Source organism: Myxine glutinosa, chromosome 10 (assembly GCF_964187855.1).
Source record: "Myxine glutinosa chromosome 10, kmMyxGlut1.1, whole genome shotgun sequence".
NCBI classification, from domain to species: domain Eukaryota; kingdom Metazoa; phylum Chordata; class Myxini; order Myxiniformes; family Myxinidae; genus Myxine; species Myxine glutinosa.
In genome coordinates this window covers 42797171-42818787 of record NC_136270.1, presented here as the reverse complement: position 1 = coordinate 42818787, position 21617 = coordinate 42797171, and the positions used below count along the sequence as shown (strand labels likewise).

Below are 21617 nucleotides of genomic sequence, written 5' to 3'. Positions count from 1 at the left end.
TTCTCAAGAACGAACTCTCTTATCTGTCTCCCTCTTCCAAATCCTGGTGGCGTCTGGTCAAATCTGTTTCTGGTGTTTGTTCCCCCTCCATCCCCTCCCTCACCTCAAACGGCTTAACGGCTGACTCCGCACGTGAAAAAGCTGAATGCCTCAACTCTGTGTTTGCCTCTAAATCTTGTGTCCCAAACCCATCCCTCTCTGTACCCACCGTACCCAGTCGTACCCAGCTGCTCCTGGACTCTGTGTCCTTTCCTCCTGACAAGGTGGAAAAGTTTCTGTCAACCCTCGACTCTGATTCTGCAACTGGTCCTGACGGCATCAGCCCACGGGTCCTAAAATCATGTTCTTCTGCTCTTTCACTCCCTCTTTCTGTTCTCTTCACCCTCTCTTTTGCTCAAGGTCATCTGCCATCTGCTTGGAAATCAGCCAACATCACCGCTTTGCACAAAAAAGGTGCAAAAACAGATCCCAGCAACTACAGACCAATCAGCCTTCTCCCAATTATCAGCAAAGTCATGGAATCCATCATTGCTTCAGATATTAAATCTTTCCTCTTCTCCAATGGCTTGATCTCTGATCATCAATTTGGTTTCAGACCTGGTCACTCTACTCTGGACATGCTGCTTCTGCTTTCTCAACAATGGATGGAGGTCCTCAACGCCAAATAGGAAATTAGAGCAGTCTCCCTTGACATTTCACGTGCCTTCGATACGGTCTGGCACCCTGCTCTGCTCTCCAAACTCTCCTCCTTTGGTATCCATGGAAATCTCCACATATGGCTGGCGGACTTCCTCTCTGGTCGTAGTCAACGTGTGGCCCTGAATGGGTTTCTCTCATCTCCTCTTCCTGTTCAGGCTGGAGTTCCCCAAGGTAATGTTCTGGGCCCTGTGCTTTTTCTGGTCTTCATCAATGATCTCTCTGACTCTGTTGAAAATCCTCTCTATCTCTTTGCTGACGACTCTACTCTCTGTCGCTCCATTCCTCATCCCTCAGATCGGCAGTCTGCAGCCTCCTCACTCTCTGCAGACCTGGACAAAATCACAGACTGGTCAAACAAGTGGAACATGTCTTTCAATCCTGACAAATCTCACACTCTTACAATGTCTCTCCGAAAGGACCGACTGGACAACCCTCCCATCTACTTTCTCAACAATCCTCTCCAAGAAGTTCTGTCGCTCAAGCTTTTGGGTCTCACTATCTGCCATGATCTTTCTTGGGAAAACCACATTTCCAAGCTGGCCTCCAAAGCCAGTCGCCGACTGGGCATCCTCCGTCGTGCGAAGTCCTTCCTTGGCACACCTGAGCTCCTCACCACATACAAGGCTTTCATCCGCAGCTCAATGGAATACTGTTCCCCCCTCTGGGCTGGTGCTCCTGCCTCACACCTTGCTCGGCTTCACGCTGTTGAGGCCAAAGCTTTCAGAATCATTGGAATCTCCTGCGATGTAGTCAACGCCGAGGGCCTTTCACTCACTCACCGCAGGCAGGTTGGTGGTCTTTCTGTCTTCTACCGACTCCTCTCCGGCCTTGCTCCCCCAGCTCTCTCTGTGCTCTGTCCCCCCAATATTCCTTCAGGTCGCACAAGATCTGCCTGCAACCCTCTTATGGTTAAACTGCCAAAGTCTAGGCTCTCTGCTCACCTTCACTCTTTCATTCCCCTTTTCTCCCGCCTCTGGAACAAACTCCCCCACTCCCTTCAATCCCACTCCTCCCTCCAGGTCTTTAAAACAGCTGTTCACCACCATCTCTTATCGTCCCCCATCGAAAACCTTGATCTTTTCTACCCCCGGTAATTCACCCCAGAGTCCTTGCAGTGTTCATATGTTTTAATCCTCTCCCACCTCCCCCCAAGTCCTCCCGATGTCCCTGCTCTCAAATGTTGTGTTTGTGTCCTTCCCCCTCTTCCCCCTCTCTTTTGTGTCCTTCCCCCTCTCTCCCCATCTTGTCTGCCGCTCCCCTTGTTTTTTATGTTTTGTGTGTCGGTTTGTCTTTTTGTGTGATTAATGTTAGCTCTTTCACGAGCCTCGATCTTGTATACAAAAAAAAAAAAAAAAAAAAAAAATTGTTACCGTAGGAAAGGTAGCACTGTATAATTGCAGCATGGACCGTGGATGCGTAGGAGAAATCTCAATGTACAGTAAGTAGGGAAACTGTAGCTTAAGGTTGTTAATCTGTTCTTCACATGGGAAGCAGGGGTGGGGGGAGGGGTGAAAGCATGCTAATTAGTGTAGGGATTAAGATTAGTTTTCCCCAGTGTGTGATTCCCCCTATGATCAATCCCTAACAATTTGCAGCAGTGCCGGCCCTTGAATTACAACCAGCGCCGCTCCTATGAACACTCGCAGCAAGTAAGCCCACCCACCTGAACACTTACGGCAAAAGGTCATGCCCCCGGAGTGGTACGATGGGCGTGGAAGAGCAGAGCCGGCAGGTCACGCCCCCGGAGTGACGAGGGCCAGGGGTGACGTCAGCGAGAAGCTTTGAGAGCTGAGAGAGAGCAGAGCTGGAGGAGCAGGACGCTGGCGATTCTTTTGAGGGAGATCGATTGTGTGGTGTCCTTTGAGGAGAGCTGTTCTCCATGGTGACAGTGGAGTGTTGACTGTTGGCTAAAAAGGGAGCTGAAGGCCATGCTGCCCTCCATAATAGACGGTGGAGAACGCTAAGGAGGCTGCCCTGTCTGCTCGCCTCACGACGGTGGCGACTTTGAGCGCGGCGCTCCTGCCATTTTGAGCGCTTCCCGCATGGGTGGCTCAAAGCTCTGACAGCCATCGGCTTGGAAAAGGGCCCATTTTGAGGCCAACGATAAGTACCGGCCGGCCAAAGGGGATTCATTTTTATTTTGTTATCTTTTCCCTGTGTGCGTGTTCGAGACTGCATGGAGGTACCTCACAGTAGAGAATTTTAGTTTACCTCAGCATTCATTATATTCTTTGGTTTCTTTTCATTGAATTCATTATTGTTGCATTTTATTTGTCGAGTTCATTTATTTGTTGTGGTTTCGGTATAAACCCGTGGTTCCGTTCAGGTAAACGTCTTGCAGCCTCCATGTCGCGCGCACTCATAACCGCCATCTTCGGGACATCGCATCAGGAATAAAAACGTTTGGCTATTCGTTATCCGGCGGTCTCAATCGCTAGTGACAGGACATTTGATGGGACCAAAAATGATACATTGGATATCATGACATTTAAAAAAGGGTATGGACGAGTTACGACAAAACTTAGTGGATGAGTTGGTTTTGGTGACAAGAACACGCCGATTTAGATTTTGGTCCAAGTCCGAATCCAGATCCGGCCTATCAGTGGATACAAAACGTAAAGTGTTCAGTCTGGCGGAGGTTTGTGCTCTACCGGGTGCCGTTCTAGTTGGGAATGGAACACACCCAAGGGGTGCCGAAGGTGGGATGATGCAAATTCTCTTCGTAAATATGCACCGTGTAGCGCTTCTCCTGGTGATGGTGGGTTAGGGTATTACGAGTTACGCTTCAGAACCCTCAATTGTATCACGAGTAAGAGGACTCGGTGTTATTTTCTCACTTAGCCTACATTGCTTGAGACACAACTGCAAAACGTCTGGAGGAATTTCCATGTTTTATTGCCCTTTTCCACCATGGAAGGTGTATACATAGGAGCTTGAGCGTCGTTACGAATTATACAAATTATATTGATTATTGTTGCATTTGTACACATTGAACGTTGTTATTATTCCACTCAACCTGCTTTCTCTACTAACCTCATCCCATAATTTTGTAACAGTCCTGTCTTGTTAACCATAAAGAAATAATTTATTTAATATTGCTTTCTTTCCTTGAGATGGAGCATTTGTGTTTATCACCAGCTCTGTCGGCAAAGTGAGACATAGCTCCTCCCCCTCACATGGTGTCTCGAAAGTTTGTGAACCACAATCGGTCGTGTGGTGGACCGATGTTGCCTTGCCTGGTCAGTTTTGAACATGACCCCAGCGCCGCCTCTGGTAAGGGTGGGCTAGAGGGGGATAGTGATGGCAGGGGATAGGGAGAGGGGGAATAGTGATGGCACGGGATAGGGAGAGGATAGTGATGGCACGGGATAAGGAGAGGGGGATAGTGATGGCAGGGGATAGGGAGAGGAGGATAGTGATGGCACGGGATAGGGAGAGGAGGATAGTGATGGCACGGGATAGGGAGAGGGGGAATAGTGATCGCAGGGGATAGGGAGTAGGGGGAATAGTGATGGCAGGGGATAGGGAGAGGGGGATAGTGATGGCACGGGATAGGGAGAGGAGGATAGTGATGGCACGGGATAGGGAGAGGGGGAATAGTGATCGCAGGGGATAGGGAGAGGGGGATAGTGATGGCAGGAGATAGGGAGAGGGGGATAGTGATGGCAGGAGATAGGGAGAGGGGGATAGTGATGGCAGGGGATAGGGAGAGGGGGATAGTGATGGCAGGGGATAGGGAGAGGGGGAATAGTGATGGCAGGGGATAGGGAGAGGGGGATAGTGAAGGCACGGGATAGGGAGAGGAGGATAGTGATGGCACGGGATAGGGAGAGGAGGATAGTGATGGCACGGGATAGGGAGAGGGGGAATAGTGATCGCAGGGGATAGGGAGAAGGGGATAGTGATGGCAGGAGATAGGGAGAGGGGGATAGTGATGGCATGGGATAGGGAAAGGGGGAATAATGATCGCAGGGGATAGGGAGAAGGGGGAATAGTGATGGCAGGGGATAGGGAGAGGGGGGTAGTGATGGCAGGGGATAGGGAGAGGAGGATAGTGATGGCAGGGGATAGGGGGGTAGTGATGGCAGGGGATAGGGAGAGGAGGATAGTGATGGCAGGGGATAGGGAGAGGGGGAATAGTGATGGCACGGGATAGGGAGAGAAGGATGGTGATGGCACGGGATAGGGAGAGGAGGATAGTGATGGCACGGGATAGGGAGAGGAGGATAGTGACGGCAGGGGATAGGGAGAGGGGGATAGTGATGGCAGGAGATAGGGAGAGGGGGATAGTGATGGCAGGGGATAGGGAGAGGTGGATCGTGATGGCAGGGGATAGGGAGAGGGGGATAGTGATGGCATGGGATAGGGAAAGGTGGAATAGTGATCGCAGGGGATAGGGAGAAGGGGGAATAGTGATGGCAGGGGATAGGGAGAGGGGGATAGTGATGGCAGGAGATAGGGAGAGGGGGATAGTGATGGCAGGAGATAGGGAGAGGGGAAATAGTGATGGCAGGGGATAGGGAGAGGTGGATAGTGATGGCAGGGGATAGGGAGAGGGGGGAATCGTGATCACAGGGGATAGGGAGAGGAGGAATAGTGATGGCAGGGGATAGGGAGAGGGGGATAGTGATGGCAGGAGATAGGGAGAGGGGGATAATGATGGCAGGAGATAGGGAGAGGGGGAATAGTGATGGCAGGGGATAGGGAGAGGTGGATAGTGATGGCAGGGGATATGGAGAGGGGGATAGTGATGGCAGGGGATAGGGAGAGGGGGATAGTGATGGCAGGGGATAGGGAGAGGGGGAATAGTGATCGCAGGGGATAGGGAGAGGAGGAATAGTGATGGCAGGGAATAGGGAGAGGGGGATAGTGATGGCAGGAGATAGGGAGAGGTGGATAGTGATGGCAGCGGATAGGGAAAGGGGGATCGTGATGGCATGGGATAGGGAAAGGGGGAATAATGATGGCATGGGATAGGGAAAGGGGGAATAATGATTGCAGGGGATAGGGAGGAGCGGGAATAGTGATGGCAGGGGATAGGGAGAGGAGGATAGTGATGGCAGGGGATAGGGAGAGGGGGAATAGTGATGGCAGGGGATATAGGGAGAGGAGGATAGTGATGGCAGGGGATAGGGAGAGGGGGATCGTGATGGCAGGGGATAGGGAGAGGGGGATAGTGATGGCAGGGGATAGGGAGAGGAGGATAGTGATGGCAGGGGATAGGGAGAGGAGGATAGTGATGGCAGGGGATAGGGAGAAGGGGAATAGTGATGGCATGGGATAGGGAGAGGGGGAATAGTGATGGCAGGGGATAGGGAGAGAGGGAATAGTGATGGCAGGAGATAGGGAGAGTGGGAATAGTGATGGCAGGGGATAGGGAGAGGGGGAACAGTGATGGCAGGGGATAGGGAGAGGGGGATAGTGATGGCAGGGGATAGGGAGAGGTGGATAGTGATGGCAGGGGATAGGGAGAGTGGGGATAGTGATGGCAGGGGATAGGGAGAGGGTGATATTGATGGCAGGGGATAGGGAGAGGGGGAATAGTGATGGCAGGGGATAGGGAGAGGGGGATAGTGATGGCAGGGGATAGGGAGAGGGGGGATAGTGATGGCAGGGGATACGGAGAGGGGGATAGTGATGGCAGGGGATAGGGAGAGGGGGAATTGTGATGGCAGGGGATAGGGAGAGGGGGATAGTGATGGCAGGGGATAGGGAGAGGGGGATAGTGATGGCAGGGGATAGGGAGAGGGGGAATAGTGATGGCAGGGGATAGGGAGAGGGGGATAGTGATGGCAGGGGATAGGGAGAGGGGGATAGTGATGGCAGGGGATAGGGAGAGGGGGAATTGTGATGGCAGGGGATAGGGAGAGGGGGAATAGTGATGGCACGGGATAGGGAGAGGGGGATAGTGATGGCAGGGGATAGAGAGAGGGGGATAGTGATGGCAGGGCATAGGGAGAAGGGGATAGTGGGACAAATATATTTTGTGCAATGGAGAGTAATCACCCCCTCTGTCCAGCAAGGGTCAGTAAACCTTTGCACTATTCATAACTTGTCTTCCCAGTGGGTGCGGGATAGGAGTGGTGGTGGTGTGGACGAACAGGTGCAGGGAGCTTCGTGCAAACAATGATGGGTTGTTGTTCTTGCTGCATATGCAGCCTTTGACTGCTGGTTGTATCATTTGTGTTAGCACCAGCTGTGCCTCTGATGCAGTGCCCCTATTCCCAGTAAGCAGGTACTCACTTTGCCGACCTTAGAAGGATGACAGGCTGAGTCAACCCACCTGGTGTTAATTCAACGGAACGACAGGGGGCTCGAACTCAAGACCCTAAGATGCCAAGGCAGCCATTTTAACCGTTAAACTAACACCATGCTTTACAATGATGGGTATTAGGACCATTGGGGGAGGAGCTAGAGTGTGGGTGGAGCTACTGAAGAAACACTTCCGTGGTCTCACAAATCCTCATTCCACCTAAAAACGCTCTGAACACACTGTAAATGTCGTCATTTACACACACATAGCTTTGTAGTAAATATACTCCACACACATCGTTCATACGTACTTTGTATCGAGAAAATGAAGTCTCAGCAACAACAGAGATTAGTTTGATAATAACAATCCTCTAAATGTAAACCTTACCTGCATCCACAGCAGTAAAGGTCCCAGCTCGACCCCCATAACGTCGGTGACCATGATGATGTTGCTCAGCACTGAAGCGCGATCTCGCCAGATGCCAATTAAATGTGACGTCTATATGCACACGTCGTCATGAAACAATGGCGCGAGCGTTACATATTCGTAACGTTCCTCGAATAAAAGCCAAAATCTGTGGAGATTCCTCACCTTGAAGCTTTATTTCATTACAACTTACAAGACGACGCGCTCCCGCGACAACCACCTCTTTCTTTGCAGACAAAGCTGTTTCTTTCATAATCGAGTATTTTCCATCATGTGCAAAAGTTTATCTGAAAAAAAACAGGAAATTCGTGAAAGATATGCGCGGCTCCGCCTCCCGAGCCACCGAGCGCCGTCACGTGTGACGTCATCTGGGTTAAATGAATTATCGCATGTGATTCGCTAAAATCTTTGTTACGTCATAAACTTGCCCCGCCCTGTCAGAGCTGCTTTTTCTCGGCTTGGCTTTGTATTTTCCATTCATCCAAAGCGCCTCCTCAACGTTTCTACGATCGCATGATTTATTTTAAACCGCAGTCGAATCGAGCACGTTAATCCACGTCTGGTGTTTCCGTGTTTTGGTTGTTCCATCGCTGCAACCGAACGGGCCCCGTAGGACCACATCGACATCGCATTTCATTCACCATCACCTTTACTTTTAGGCCTAGTTGTGTAATGGGAACCTTAACAAGTACGGTACTTCCTCACATTTCTCATGGGATCTGATGGAAATCTGATGAGATCTCATGAGGAAGTTTTTGTATAAAATAGAACATAATCTGTTACTGTTACAAAACAAGTGTTATCACTCACTCTGAGGTTTCATGTTAAAAATACAACAAATGAAGATCATTCTGTTCGTCATTATTAAATCTGAACTTGTGATGTTATCCCATTAAAATGAAGGTTCTCGAAGGACGCGGTCATTGTGAGACCTCAGATGCAGTTGCCGCTCGACGTTGAGGGGCGGGGCGCGACGTTGAGGGGCGGGACGCGACGTTGAGGGGCGGGACGCGACGTTGAGGGGCGGGGCACGACCTTGAGGGGCGGGGCGCGACGTTGAGGGGCGGGGCGCGGAGACGCGGCGCGGAGACGCGGCGCGGCGCGACGCGGGCGGCGCGGAGTGATATCGCACCGCCTGGCGGAGGAATACCGCTCCTTCCCTCTCCCGCCTGGCGAGAACGGTCGAGGTGCTGCGGTGCCTCTTCGAGCTCGCCGCGACAACGCCATGGACGAGCTGCTGATTGGTGAAGTCTCAAAGCATCCGTCCCTCTTCGACCCTAGAAACAAGTACTACAATGACTCTACTCGCAGAAAGAACGTTTGGAAAACAGTTTCCAAAGCCGTCGATCTCCCGGGTTAAGTTTTTAATGAATGATCACAGAGATAACGAGCACGTGTTCCGTACAATAAGCAGGCTCTTTTGCACGATCAATGTATCTAAAATGACTTCGTTAGGGAATGGTAAACAGTGAACATTGATGGTCTAGGGAGGTGTACCCACTTGCATTTGACTTTGGCGTCATTGTGTTCGAACACCTGCAAGGTGCTGTGTGTGAATGTCAGTGAGGGTCAACCATTGGGTCTTCAGAATGCTGCAGGGTCAGGTTGATGGATGCAGATGGTCCTGCTCGTCGTGCTATCGACGTTCTGTGGTTGCAACTGCGTAGTTGGTGGATAATATCTCTCAACGCTACTACAAAAATGCCAAAAATCGTTTGTACCTTGCACTTGGGTCGTATTTCTGGTTGCACCTTCCCCAGGTGTGGATATTGTCGGTTTGATCTTAGCAGCAAAGTTTGGCCCAGTTTTGGTGATTCGCGACGGCGTCATCGGAGGCGACCCAGTGTCCCTTGGTCCTCCCAGGATGTGCTGTTGGTACCGGGACCCTGTTGTGAAATGGCCACAAACTCTAAAATCACTGACGATTGATGTTTTTGGTTGAGGTGGTGGTTCGTGTTGTTGTTGTTGTATTGCCCCAGACAGTTCTCTCAAACAAGGCTGTGGCACGGAGACAGCCGATCGATCTCGCAGGAGCGACCCAATGATTCCCCACATCCAGGATGGTGCACCTCCACCTTCACAAAGGAGAGAGAGAGAGACAGAGACACAGAGAAAGGTCCATGTGGACCCATCAGCACTCTGAACATGACCACGCTGCCCTGATGAATCCAGGCAGCAGGGAAGAATGGGGAACATTTGCCCCCCTACTTGCATTGGGGGTGGGGGGTACAACCACCAGGAAGAGGTCTCAGATCCCACATCCAGAATGAGCTTCACGGCTGCTCTATCAATGGGAATGCTGAAGCTATAGTCAGGGATGAGCGAGAAGGGAAAAACGTATCATTAGGAATGTTAGAAAATCTTTTTCACCAAACTCCTTGGATTGTGACATTGCAACCAAGTACTGTCGTTCTATCCTTCTTTTTGTGTGTTTTTCCGATTGCAGCTGGAATCTGCCAAAAGAGGTGGAAAAACATCCGTGATGCATTCCTCAAGTCTCGCAGGCTGTTACAAAGTCAAGGCCAAAGGAATGCCAAGCAACTGAAGCCATACCGTCTCGCGGAACAATTGGCATTCTTGATGCCAACAATTGAGCGGCGACAGTAAGTTCCCGGACTTGTTGCATGCTGTGAAAGTGCTGCCCTTAAGATGTATTTACCTAATCATGTTCCCTCTTTGTTGTCATTCAGCAGGTGGTCAGATTTGGACTCCAAGTGCAATGAAGCGGACATAGATGAGGGGGATTCGACGGAACATGACGACGGTGGGGACGCCGACGAAGATGCAATGGAAAGCAGCGCATCCCCAGGTGAGATGTCTCCTGTGCCAGAAAACGAAACAAGACATTTATCGACTTCCCTATGCACACATGCTCTGCTGCAAGACTCTACCGTAAGCAAGCATCGAAGGTTGTGCAGGCCTCATCACAGCAACGTGGATGGCATCCTGGAATTGCTGGCGGAGCGGAGCCGGGAAAGGGACGACGAGGGGGAAAGCAGGCGGCAGGAGCTCGAGCGGGCATTCGATGAGTACCAGAGGCGGATGAGATCTCAGAAGAAAGAAAACGCCGATGATGATATGGACCAATTCTTTTTAGCGCTGTCACGCATTGCCAAGCGTTTCACGCCATACTGGCAAGCACAGGTACGGATGCAGCTGCACCAGGTGGTGCTCAACGCAGAGATGCAGCAGCTTGCATCCACGTCGCAAAATCCATCTGTTGTCAACCCTTCTTTAACGGGACCTCTTCCCACACAGAACAGGGACTCTGATGGTGTGACCGCCAATAGGTCTGAACAAGTCCTAGAGCTAGGCCATGTCCAGCTTCTCCAACTGGAGTTGCCACAGTGCAAGTTGAGTGTATTCCGATGACGAGTTTGTTCAAATGAAAAGAAGAGAAGCGATTTTCTCGTTTCCAGCTCAAAATGTTTCACAAGGATCATCCCCACCTCGTAACAGGGCTGTGCTCACATGAGACTTGGGAGTGAGCTGTGCTCAGCCACCGTCCCCATACACGTGTCCAGTCGTTTACAGAGAGGGTGGTGATGTGTCAGAATTGGGGGTGTTTTTTTTTTTTTTACTACAGCAAAACAACAGTTGTGATTGTTCCTATGGCTACAGTTGATTGGATGGTACTTTTTGAGACTGCAGAAGATTGTTGAAGCATATAAAAGGAAAGAGATTAGGTTTTAGTCAGACCTTCAAACTTTTTGGTATAATGATAGAGGGAGATATTTGGGGGGGGGGGGGGGGCAGAGGCGGCGAGTGGGAGAATGAGGCGGTGGCCAGAAAGAATGTAGGAGAATAAGAGGGTTGGTGGATTGGGGGATGGGAGGATTGGCAGAGAGTGGGTAGGAGAATGAGGGGAGAGAAGGAGATCTGAATAATTCCATTAGCTTCAACAACACCGATAAATTCCAAGCCACCAATGCTCTCACAACACACTTACACCACTGAAATGGCCTAGTAACTGATCTACTGACCTTTTAGATAATCAGCTGGACTCTGTTCATCACCGACGTTTCGACCCTTCAAGCTCGGAACCTCTCCAAACGGTGGGTCCACAACAGTAGTCGTTTCCAAATGTCACTGAATTAGGCAGATATAGATCAACGCTATAACTGTTCTACCCAAGATCGTGAGATATTTGTCGTCCGTTTTGGAGGTTATTTTACATTAGTCACTTTTTATAGCAGGTAGAATACCTTTGGAGGTTACAGAATGTCCTAGTAAATTTCCCAATAATTGAGGACAATTTACATGGGAGATGCTTCACCACAATGAGAAACACACACAAACAAACAGACATACACACAAACAAACAGACATACACACAAACATACAAAGAGAGAAGGAGAGATCAAGATAGAACTACACTTTGATATGAGATTTTTGAGACAAACGAATATCAAAAAAGTAGGTACCTCTCACTGTCACAGCACACTTGCATCTATCTATAGGTATATCCACTATATCACTGTGAAACTGGTTAACTGACCGAGTGACTGATTTCATAACTGTCTGGATCATCAGCTGAGCAGTTCATCATGAGGGGCAGACAGTGAGGCAGACCCCAAAAATGAACAACCCTATGAATATGACACCAGTGACGTCATGTTGGATTGACCAATCAATGGAAAGAGCCACTTTGTTACGATTTATTTCACTATTCCAATCATGATGTGCCAATTTTTGTGCCATTTAATTTTTCTGTACTGTATATTAAAGTCTGTTTCAAGTGTTTTGTTAAAATTCCATCTCTTGCATCTAATCCCGTGGATCTGGTGTCATGATTTCGTTGTGTATTGGGACTCGTAGAGAGTACTACAAGGGGACACTGCATGGACAATTTATTTGTACTGTGTGGGATTCAATAAACTTGTTCCAATTCTCATCAACATGGCTACAGGCTTTACTCACGGCACGTGCAGGATTTACCTGGATTGGTGATTTCTTCTGGGTGAGGCTTCCCCATTGAATCTTTCTTTTTCCAGATTTAAGACTCATGGATGAGCTTGCACACAAATCAAAAGCAGGACTAAAACATCAGTACATTCAATCTTGGTTATCAAGTCGTGTTAGATATCTGGTGACATTCATGATTTGTTATTATTTCCAATGTAAGAGATCTCACCTGTTGATGGCCCAATGAACTTGAAATTTTGCACACGCATAGATTATCACGAAATGGACGAGATAGTAAAATTGGGGTTGTTTCATAAGTTAATTTGTCTAATTATTGCCGAAATAGTGATGCAATATGCTAATTTTATGCGTTTGTGGACAACAGCAAAATGAGCACAATACCGTAGAGAGAAAAAAAGTCATGAGAAGCGAATTCAACATCAAAATGTGCACAAGATCCTGGAGAAAAAAAAAGTCATGAGAGAATTCAATAACATCAAAATGTGCACAAGACCCCACAGAAAAAAAGTCATTAGATGAGAATTCAACAACACAAGATGTGCACAAGATCCTTCAGAAAAAAAGTCATGAGATGAGGATTGAATAACATCACAATGTGCACAAGATCCTTGAGAAAAAAGTCATGAGATGAGAATTCAACAACACAAAATGTGCACAAGACCCAACAGAAAAAAGTCGTGAGATGAGAATTCAATAACATCAAAATGTGCAGAAGATCCAAGAGAAAAAAAGGCATTAGATGAGAATTCAACAACACAAAATATGCACAGGATCCTTGAGAAAAAAAAGTCATGAGATGAGAATTCAACAACATCACAATGTGCACAAGATCCTAGAGAGAAAAGAAAAGATGAGAATTCAATAACATCAAAATTTGCACAAGACCCGACAAAAAAATCATGACGAGAATTCAATAACTTCAAAATGTGCACAAGTTCCTTGAGAAAAAGGTCATGAGATGAGAATTCAAAAACACAAAATGTGCACAAGATCCTGGAGAGAAAAAAGACATGAGAGGATAATTCAACAACATCACAATGTGCACAAGATCCCAGAGAGAAAAAGACATGAGGAGAATTCAACATCACAATGTGCACAACATCCGAGAGAAAAAAGTAATGAGATGAGAATTCAATAACATCAAAATGTGCACAAGATCCTCGAGAGAAAAAAGTCATGATGAGGATTCAATAACATCACAATGTGCACAAGATCCTTGAGAAAAGTCATGAGATGAGAATTCAATTACATCAAAATGTGCACAAGATCCGACAGAGAGAAAAAGTCATGAGATGAGAATTTAATAAGATAAAAATGTGCACAAGATCCGAGAGAGAAAAAAGATGGGGAGAATTCAACAACATCAAAATGTGCAAAGATCTGAGAGAGAAAAAAAGACGAGATGAGAATTCAATAACATCAAATTGTCCACAAGATCCCAGAGAGAAAAAAGTCATGAGATGAGAATTCACGAACAGCAAAATGTGCACAAGATCCTCAAGAAAAAAAGTCATGAGATGAGGATTCAACAACATCAAAATGTGCACAATATCCTTGAGAAAAAAGTCATGAGATGAGAATTCAATAACAGCAAAATGTGCACAAGATCCTCAAGAAAAAAAGTCATGAGATGAGGATTCAATAACAGCAAAATGTGCACAAGATCCTGGAGAAATAAAAGTCATGAGAGGAGAATTCAATAACATCAAAATGTGCACAAGATCCTTGAGAAAAAAGTCATGAGATGAGAATTCAACAACACAAAATGTGCACAAGATCCTTAAGAAAAAAGTAATGAGATGAGAATTCAATAACATCAAAATGTGCACAAGATCCTAGAGAGAGAAAATGACGAGATGAGAATTCAATAACATCAAAATGTGCACAAGATCCCAGAGAGAAAAAAGACATGAGGAGAATTCAACATCACAATGTGCACAACATCAGAGAGAAAAAAGTAATGAGATGAGAATTCAATAACATCAAAATGTGCACAAGATCCGAGAGAGAAAAAAGTCATGATGAGAATTCAATAACATAAAAATGTGCACAAGATCCTAGAGAGAAAAAAAAGACGAGATGAGGATTCAATAACATCACAATGTGCACAAGATCCTTGAGAAGTCATGAGATGAGAATTCAATTACATCAAAATGTGCACAAGATCCGAGAGAGAAAAAGTCATGAGATGAGAATTTAATAAGATCAAAATGTGCACAATATCCGAGAGAGAAAAAAGATGGGGAGAATTCAACAACATCAAAATGTGCAAAGATCCGAGAGAGAAAAAAAGACGAGATGAAAATTCAATAACACTAACAGCAAAATATGCACAAGATCCTCGAGAGAAAAAATCATGAGATGAGGATTCAATAACATCACAATGTGCACAATATCCTTGAGAAAAAAGTCATGAGAAGAGAATTCAATAACAGCAAAATGTGCACAAGATCCTCGAGAAAAAAGTCATGAGGAGAATTCAACAACATCACAATGTGCACAAGATCCTCGAGAAAAAAGTCATGAGGAGAATTCAACAACAGCAAAACGTGCACAAGATCCTCGAGCAAAAAGCCATGAGAGGAGAATTCAACAACATCACAATGTGCACAAGATCCTCGAGAAAAAAGTCATGAGGAGAATTCAATAACAGCAAAACGTGCACAAGATCCTCGAGCAAAAAGCCATGAGAGGAGAATTCAATAACATCAAAATGTGCACAATATCCTTGAGAAAAAAGTCATGAGAAGAGAATTCAATAACAGCAAAACGTGCACAAGATCCTCGAGCAAAAAGCCATGAGAGGAGAATTCAACAACATCACAATGTGCACAAGATCCTCGAGAAAAAAGTCATGAGGCGAATTCAATAACATCAAAATGTGCACAATATCCTTGAGAAAAAAGTCATGAGAAGAGAATTCAATAACAGCAAAATGTGTACAAGATCCTCGAGAAAAAAGCCATGAGAGGAGAATTCAAAAACAGCAAAATGTGCACAAGATCCTGGAGAAAAATAAGTCATGAGATGAGAATTCAAAAACAGCAAAATGTGCACAAGATCCTGGAGAAAAATAAGTCATGAGATGAGAATTCAAAAACAGCAAAATGTGCACAAGATCCTGCAGAAAAAAAGTCATGAGAGGATACTTCAACAACATCACAATGTGCACAAGATCCTTGAGAAAAAAGTCATGAAATGAGAATTCAATAACAGCAAAATGTGCACAAGATCCTTGAGAAAAAAGCCATGAGAGGAGAATTCAATAACATCACAATGTGCACAATATCCTTGAGAAAAAAGTCATGAGGAGAATTCAACAACATCACAATGTGCACAATATCCTTGAGAAAAAAGTCATGAGAAGAGAATTCAATAACAGCAAAATGTGCACAAGATCCTCGAGAAAAAAGCCATGAGAGGAGAATTCAACAACATCACAATGTGCACAATATCCTTGAGAACAAAGTCATGAGGAGAATTCAACAACATCACAATGTGCACAAGATCCTGGAGAAAAATAAGTCATGAGATGATAATTCAAAAACAGCAAAATGTGCACAAGATCCTGCAGAAAAAAAAGTCATGAGATGAGAATTCAACAACATCATAATGTGCACAAGATCCTGCAGAAAAAAAAGTCATGAGAAGAGAATTCAATAACAGCAAAATGTGCACAAGATCCTCGAGAAAAAAGCCATGAGAGGAGAATTCAACAACATCACAATGTGCACAATATCCTTGAGAACAAAGTCATGAGGAGAATTCAACAACATCACAATGTGCACAAGATCCTGGAGAAAAATAAGTCATGAGATGATAATTCAAAAACAGCAAAATGTGCACAAGATCCTGCAGAAAAAAAAGTCATGAGATGAGAATTCAACAACATCATAATGTGCACAAGATCCTGGAGAGAAAAAAGACATGAGGATAATTCAACAGGATCACAATGTGTACAAGATCCTAGAGAGAAAAAAAGATGATGAGAATTCAATAACATCAAAATGTGCACAAGATCCCAGAGAAAAAAAAAGACATAGGAGGAGAATTCAACATCACAATGTGCACAAGATCCAAGAGAAAAAAGTCATGAGATGAGAATTCAATAACATCAAAATGTGTACAAGATCCTAGAGGAAAAAAAAGACATGAGAGGATAATTCAACAACATCACAATGTGCACAAGATCCTGGAGAGAAAAAAGACAGGAGATGAAAATTCAATAACATCAAAATGTGGACAAGATCCCAGAGAGAAACAAGACAGGAGATGAAAATTCAATAACATCAAAATGTGTACAATATCCCAGAGAGAAAAGTCATGAGGAGAATTCAACAACAGCAAAATGTGCACAAGATCCTTGAGAAAAAAGTCATGAGGAGAATTCAACAACATCAAAATGTGCACAAGATCCTCGAGAAAAAAGTCATGAGGATTCAATAACATCACAATGTGCACAAGATCCTTGAGAAAAAAGTCATGAGGAGAATTCAACAACATCAAAATGTGCACAAGATCCTTGAGAAAAAAGTCATGAGATGAGGATTGAATACCATCACAATGTGCACAAGATCCTTGAGAAAAAAGTCATGAGAGGATAATTCAACAACATCACAATGTGCACAAGATCCTTGAGAAAAAAATCATGAAATGAGAATTCAATAACAGCAAAATGTGCACAAGATCCTCGAGAAAAAAAATCATGAGATGAGAATTCAATAACAGCAAAATGTGCACAATATCCTCGAGAAAAAAAGTCATGAGATGAGAATTCAACATCACAATGTGCACAATATCCTTGAGAAAAAAGTCATGAGGAGAATTCAACAACATCACAATGTGCACAGGATCGTCGAGAAAAAAGTCATGAGGAGAATTCAACAGCATCACAATGTGCACAAGATCCTTGAGAAAAAAGTCATGAGAAGAGAATTCAATAAGAGCAAAATGTGCACAAGATCCTTGAGAAAAAAGTCATGAGGAGAATTCAACAACATCACAATGTGCACAAGATCCTTGAGAAAAAAGTCATGAGGAGAATTCAACAACATAAAAATGTGCACAAGATCCTTGAGAGAAAAAAAGTCATGAGATGAGGATTGAATACCATCACAATGTGCACAAGATCCTTGAGAAAAAAAGTCATGAGAGGATAATTCAACAGCATCACAATGTGCACAATATCCTTGAGAAAAAAGTCATGAAATGAGAATTCAATAACAGCAAAATGTGCACAAGATCCTCGAGAAAAAAGTCATGAGAATTCAACAACATCACAATGTGCACAAGATCCTCGAGAACAAAGTCATGAGGAGAATTCAACAACATCACAATGTGCACAATATTCTTGAGAAAAAAGTCATGAGAAGAGAATTCAATAACAGCAAAATGTGCACAAGATCCTCGAGAAAAAAGCCATGAGAGGAGAATTCAACATCACAATGTGCACAAGATCCTCGAGAAAAAAGTCATGAGAAGAGAATTCAATAACAGCAAAATGTGCACAAGATCCTCGAGAAAAAAGTCATGAGATGAGGATTGAATAACATCACAATGTGCACAAGATCCTCGAGAAAAAAGTCATGAGAGGAGAATTGAATAACAGAAAAATGTGCACAAGATCCTGGAGAAAAAAGTCATGAGAAGAGAATTCAATAACAGCAAAATGTGCACAAGATCCTCGAGAAAAAAGTCATGAGATGAGGATTGAATAACATCACAATGTGCACAAGATCCTGGAGAAAAAAAAGTCAGGAGAGGAGAATTCAATAACATCAAAATGTGCACAAGATCCTCGAAAAAAAAGCCATGAGAGGAGAATTCAACATCATAATGTGCACAAGATCCTCGAGAAAAAGGTCATGAGAGGAGAATTCAATAACATCAAAATGTGCACAATATCCTTGAGAAAAAAGTCATGAGAAGAGAATTCAATAAGAGCAAAATGTGCACAAGATCCTGGAGAAAAAAAAGTCATGAGAGGAGAAATCAATAACATCAAAATGTGCACAAGATCCTTGAGAAAAAAGTCATGAGATGAGAATTCAACAACATCACAATGTGCACAAGACCCTCGAGAAAAAAATCATGAGATGAGGATTCAATAACATCACAATGTGCACAAGATCCTCGAGAACAAAGTCATGAGAGGAGAAATCAATAACATCAAAATGTGCACAAGATCCTCGAGAAAAAAATCATGAGATGAGGATTCAATAACATCACAATGTGCACAAGATCCTCGAGAACAAAGTCATGAGGAGAATTCAACAACATCACAATGTGCACAATATTCTTGAGAAAAAAGTCATGAGAAGAGAATTCAATAACAGCAAAATGTGCACAAGATCCTCGAAAAAAAAGCCATGAGAGGAGAATTCAACATCACAATGTGCACAAGATCCTCGAGAAAAAGGTCATGAGAGGAGAATTCAATAACATCAAAATGTGCACAATATCCTTGAGAAAAAAGTCATGAGAAGAGAATTCAATAAGAGCAAAATGTGCACAAGATCCTGGAGAAAAAAAAGTCATGAGAGGAGAAATCAATAACATCAAAATGTGCACAAGATCCTTGAGAAAAAAGTCATGAGATGAGAATTCAACAACATCACAATGTGCACAAGACCCTCCAGAAAAAGTAATGAGAGGAGAATTCAACAAGTACAGATACATTCAAAGTACACCGCCCCCATGCCAAATAATTAAATATCCTACAGCGCGGCATTGCCGGGGCACCTCGGGCGCCCGGCAATACCGCAGTGCAGCTCATTGAGGCTGCATTGGGAGGGAGAAGTGCACACTAATTGATTGATTAATCGTATAATTAAAATCAATAAAACGTTATCACAAAATATTTTCTTAATCAATTGGCTAATAGCATAACTAAACCACTAGTGCTTCATCCGAAGATGTATCTTTTAGAAATTTAATTAAATAAGTCATTAATAAAAAATTAAATAATTAATTGATTAATCAATAAATAATTAATCGATTAATCAATAAATAATTAATCCAATCGATTAAATGAGTAATCAATAAATCAAAAATATCCTTGGTAGCCACATCACTTGGTCACTGTCATGTCCAAATATTAGCTTCCCAGCTCAAAACATGCCTGAGATATTGGCCAAATGAGAAAGAAAGTAAATAAATGATTAATAATTAAAATAAATAAATAATAATCATTAAAAAATTAAATTATTAATCAATTCAGTCACAGAACACATAAACCACCACCATTTCATCAGAATCTGTAACTGAATTTTTTTTTAGTAATTAATCGAATAATTAAATAATTAATCGTTTAATTGATTAATCAATAAATCAAAAATATCCTTGATAGCCACATCACTTGGTCACTCATGTCCAAATATTAGCTTCCGAGCTCAAAACGTGCCTGAGATATTGGCCAAATGAGAAAGAAAATAAATAAATGATTAATAATGAAAATAAATAAATAATAATCATAAAAAAATTAAATTATTAATCAATTCGGTCACAGAACACATAAACCACCACCATTTCATCCGAATCTGTAACTGAAAAAACAATGAGTCATTAATCGAATAATTAAATAATTAATCGATTAATTGATTGATTAATTAATAAATCAAAAATAGCCTTTGCAGCCAAATCACCTGGTCATTGGCATGTCCAAATATCAGCTTCCTAACTCAAAAGGTGCCTGAGTTAATGGTCAGAAGAGAAAGGAAATTTGATTAATTAAATAAGTACTTAATTAATCGCTAATAATTAAATAACCCCTCAATTAATGAATGATTGACTAACTTCCCTGAAAATGTCTGCTGCTCTTCTTCTGCTCCAATCGGCCTATCTGATCATGTGCTTGTTAAAGTGGACATCTCTCTGACCATTCTCAGAGAGCCTTCTCAGCGTCGACAAGTCTAGCATTTCCCTCTCCTCTTCGTCTCCCTCTCCTCTTCAGGCCAACTGGCACGGTCTTCAAGCAGCCATCAATCATCTGGCCTGGTCTCCCATCTCGACCGCCTCTGACATCAACTCATCCTGGGAATTCTTCCAAAGTAAATTGCTCTCTCTCATGCACAGATTTATCCCATCTTGTCTACAGTTGTCATACCCTTCCTCCCGTCCATGGTACACGGAATCTTGTGGTGAGGCTGTTGCCCAGAAACGACTTGCTTTCGTCTCCTGGAAAGCAAATCCAACGGAAGGAAATCTCATTTCCTTTCATAAAGCCCGAAACAAGTGTGTGTCCACCCTCAGGAGAGCCAGGAAACAATATCTCTCCGTTCTCAAGACCGAACTCTCTTATCTGTCTCCCTCTTCCAAATCCTGGTGGCGTCTGGTCAAATCTGTTTCTGGTGTTTGTTCCCCCTCCATCCCCTCCCTCACCTGAAACGGCTACACGGCTGACTCCGCACATGAAAAAGCTGAATGCCTCAACTCTGTGTTTGCCTCTAAATCTTGTGTCCCAAACCCATCCCTCTCTGTACCCACCGTACCCAGCTGCTCCTGGACTCTGTGTCCTTTCCTCCTGACAAGGTGGAAAAGTTTCTGTCAACCATAGACTCTGATTCTGCAACTGGACCTGACGGCATCAGCCCACGGGTCCTAAAATCCTGTTCTTCCGCTCTTTCACTCCCTCTCTCTGTTCTCTTCATCCTCTCTTTTGCTCAAGGTCATCTGCCATCTGCTTGGAAATCAGCCAACATCACCGCTTTGCACAAAAAGGTGCAAAAACAGATCCTAGCAACTACAGACCAATCAGCCTTCTCCCAATTATCAGCAAAGTCATGGAATCCATCATTGCTTCGGATATGAAATCTTTCCTCTTCTCCAATGGCTTGATCTCTGATCATCAATTTGGTTTCAGACCTGGTCACTCTACTCTGGACATGCTGCTTCTGCTTTCTCAACAATGGATGGAGGTAAACAGGAAATTAGAGCTGTCTCCCTTGACATATCACATGCCTTCGATACGGTATGGCACCCCCCTCTGCTCTCCAAACTATCCGCCTTTCGTGTCCATGGAAATCTCCACGCATGGCTGGCAGACTTCCTCTCTAGTCGTAGTGAACGTGTGGCCCTGAATGGGTTTCTCTCATCTCCCCTTCCTGTTCAGGCTGGAGTTCCCCAAGGCAGTGTTCTGGGCCCTGTGCTTTTTCTGGTCTTCATCAATGATCTCTCCAACTCTTTTGAAAATCCTCTCTATCTCTTTGCTGATGACTCTACTCTCTGTCGCTCCATTCCTCATCCCTCAGATCGGCAGTCTGCAGCCTCCTCAGTCTCTGCAGACCTGGACAAAATCACAGACTGGGCAAACAAG

General features: G+C 44.4%; 2 protein-coding genes across 6 annotated transcripts in view; one reads left to right on the top strand and one right to left on the bottom strand.

Annotated features, from left to right (window-relative positions):
* BSCL2 (BSCL2 lipid droplet biogenesis associated, seipin) overlaps window positions 1–7771 on the bottom strand; it is a 67282-nt gene extending 59511 nt beyond the window's left edge. For 2 of the 4 annotated variants that reach the window (XM_078785605.1, XM_068127549.2), the window contains exons 1-2: window positions 7544–7748; window positions 7340–7450 (exon numbers count right to left, since the gene is read on the bottom strand). Coding sequence is in view for 2 of the 4 variants with exons in the window: in XM_068127549.2 (XP_067983650.1) it covers window positions 7340–7393 (54 nt within the window). In the remaining 2 variants the exon portion in view is untranslated. Of the gene's footprint in view, window positions 1–7339; window positions 7451–7543 lie in introns of all 4 variants that reach the window. The other 2 variants (XM_068127548.2, XM_068127551.2) reach the window with 2 other exon arrangements.
* Window positions 7772–8451: 680 nt separating this feature from the next.
* LOC137434490 (uncharacterized) lies at window positions 8452–12276 on the top strand. Of its 2 annotated transcripts, none has more exons than XM_068127546.2 (3): window positions 8452–8733; window positions 9825–9981; window positions 10069–12276. In XM_068127546.2, the coding sequence occupies exons 1-3, from the start codon at window positions 8604–8606 to the stop codon at window positions 10748–10750; spliced, it is 969 nt and encodes a 322-aa protein (XP_067983647.1). In that variant the 5' UTR covers window positions 8452–8603; the 3' UTR covers window positions 10751–12276. The 2 variants fall into 2 exon arrangements, with proteins under 2 accessions (XP_067983647.1, XP_067983648.1); XM_068127547.2 differs by having other exon boundaries at window positions 8477–8733; window positions 10072–12276.
* Window positions 12277–21617: the final 9341 nt, after the last annotated feature.

What these genes read in the sequence shown, in the direction of transcription:
- LOC137434490 (XM_068127546.2), top strand. Translation starts at nt 8,604, where the DNA reads ATGGACGAGCTGCTGATTGGTGAAGTCTCAAAGCATCCGTCCCTCTTC. An exon ending in CAAAGCCGTCGATCTCCCGG is followed by an intron (nt 8,734 to 9,824) that starts GTTAAGTTTTTA and finishes TTCCGATTGCAG; the next exon opens with CTGGAATCTGCCAAAAGAGG. An exon ending in CCAACAATTGAGCGGCGACA is followed by an intron (nt 9,982 to 10,068) that starts GTAAGTTCCCGG and finishes GTTGTCATTCAG; the next exon opens with CAGGTGGTCAGATTTGGACT.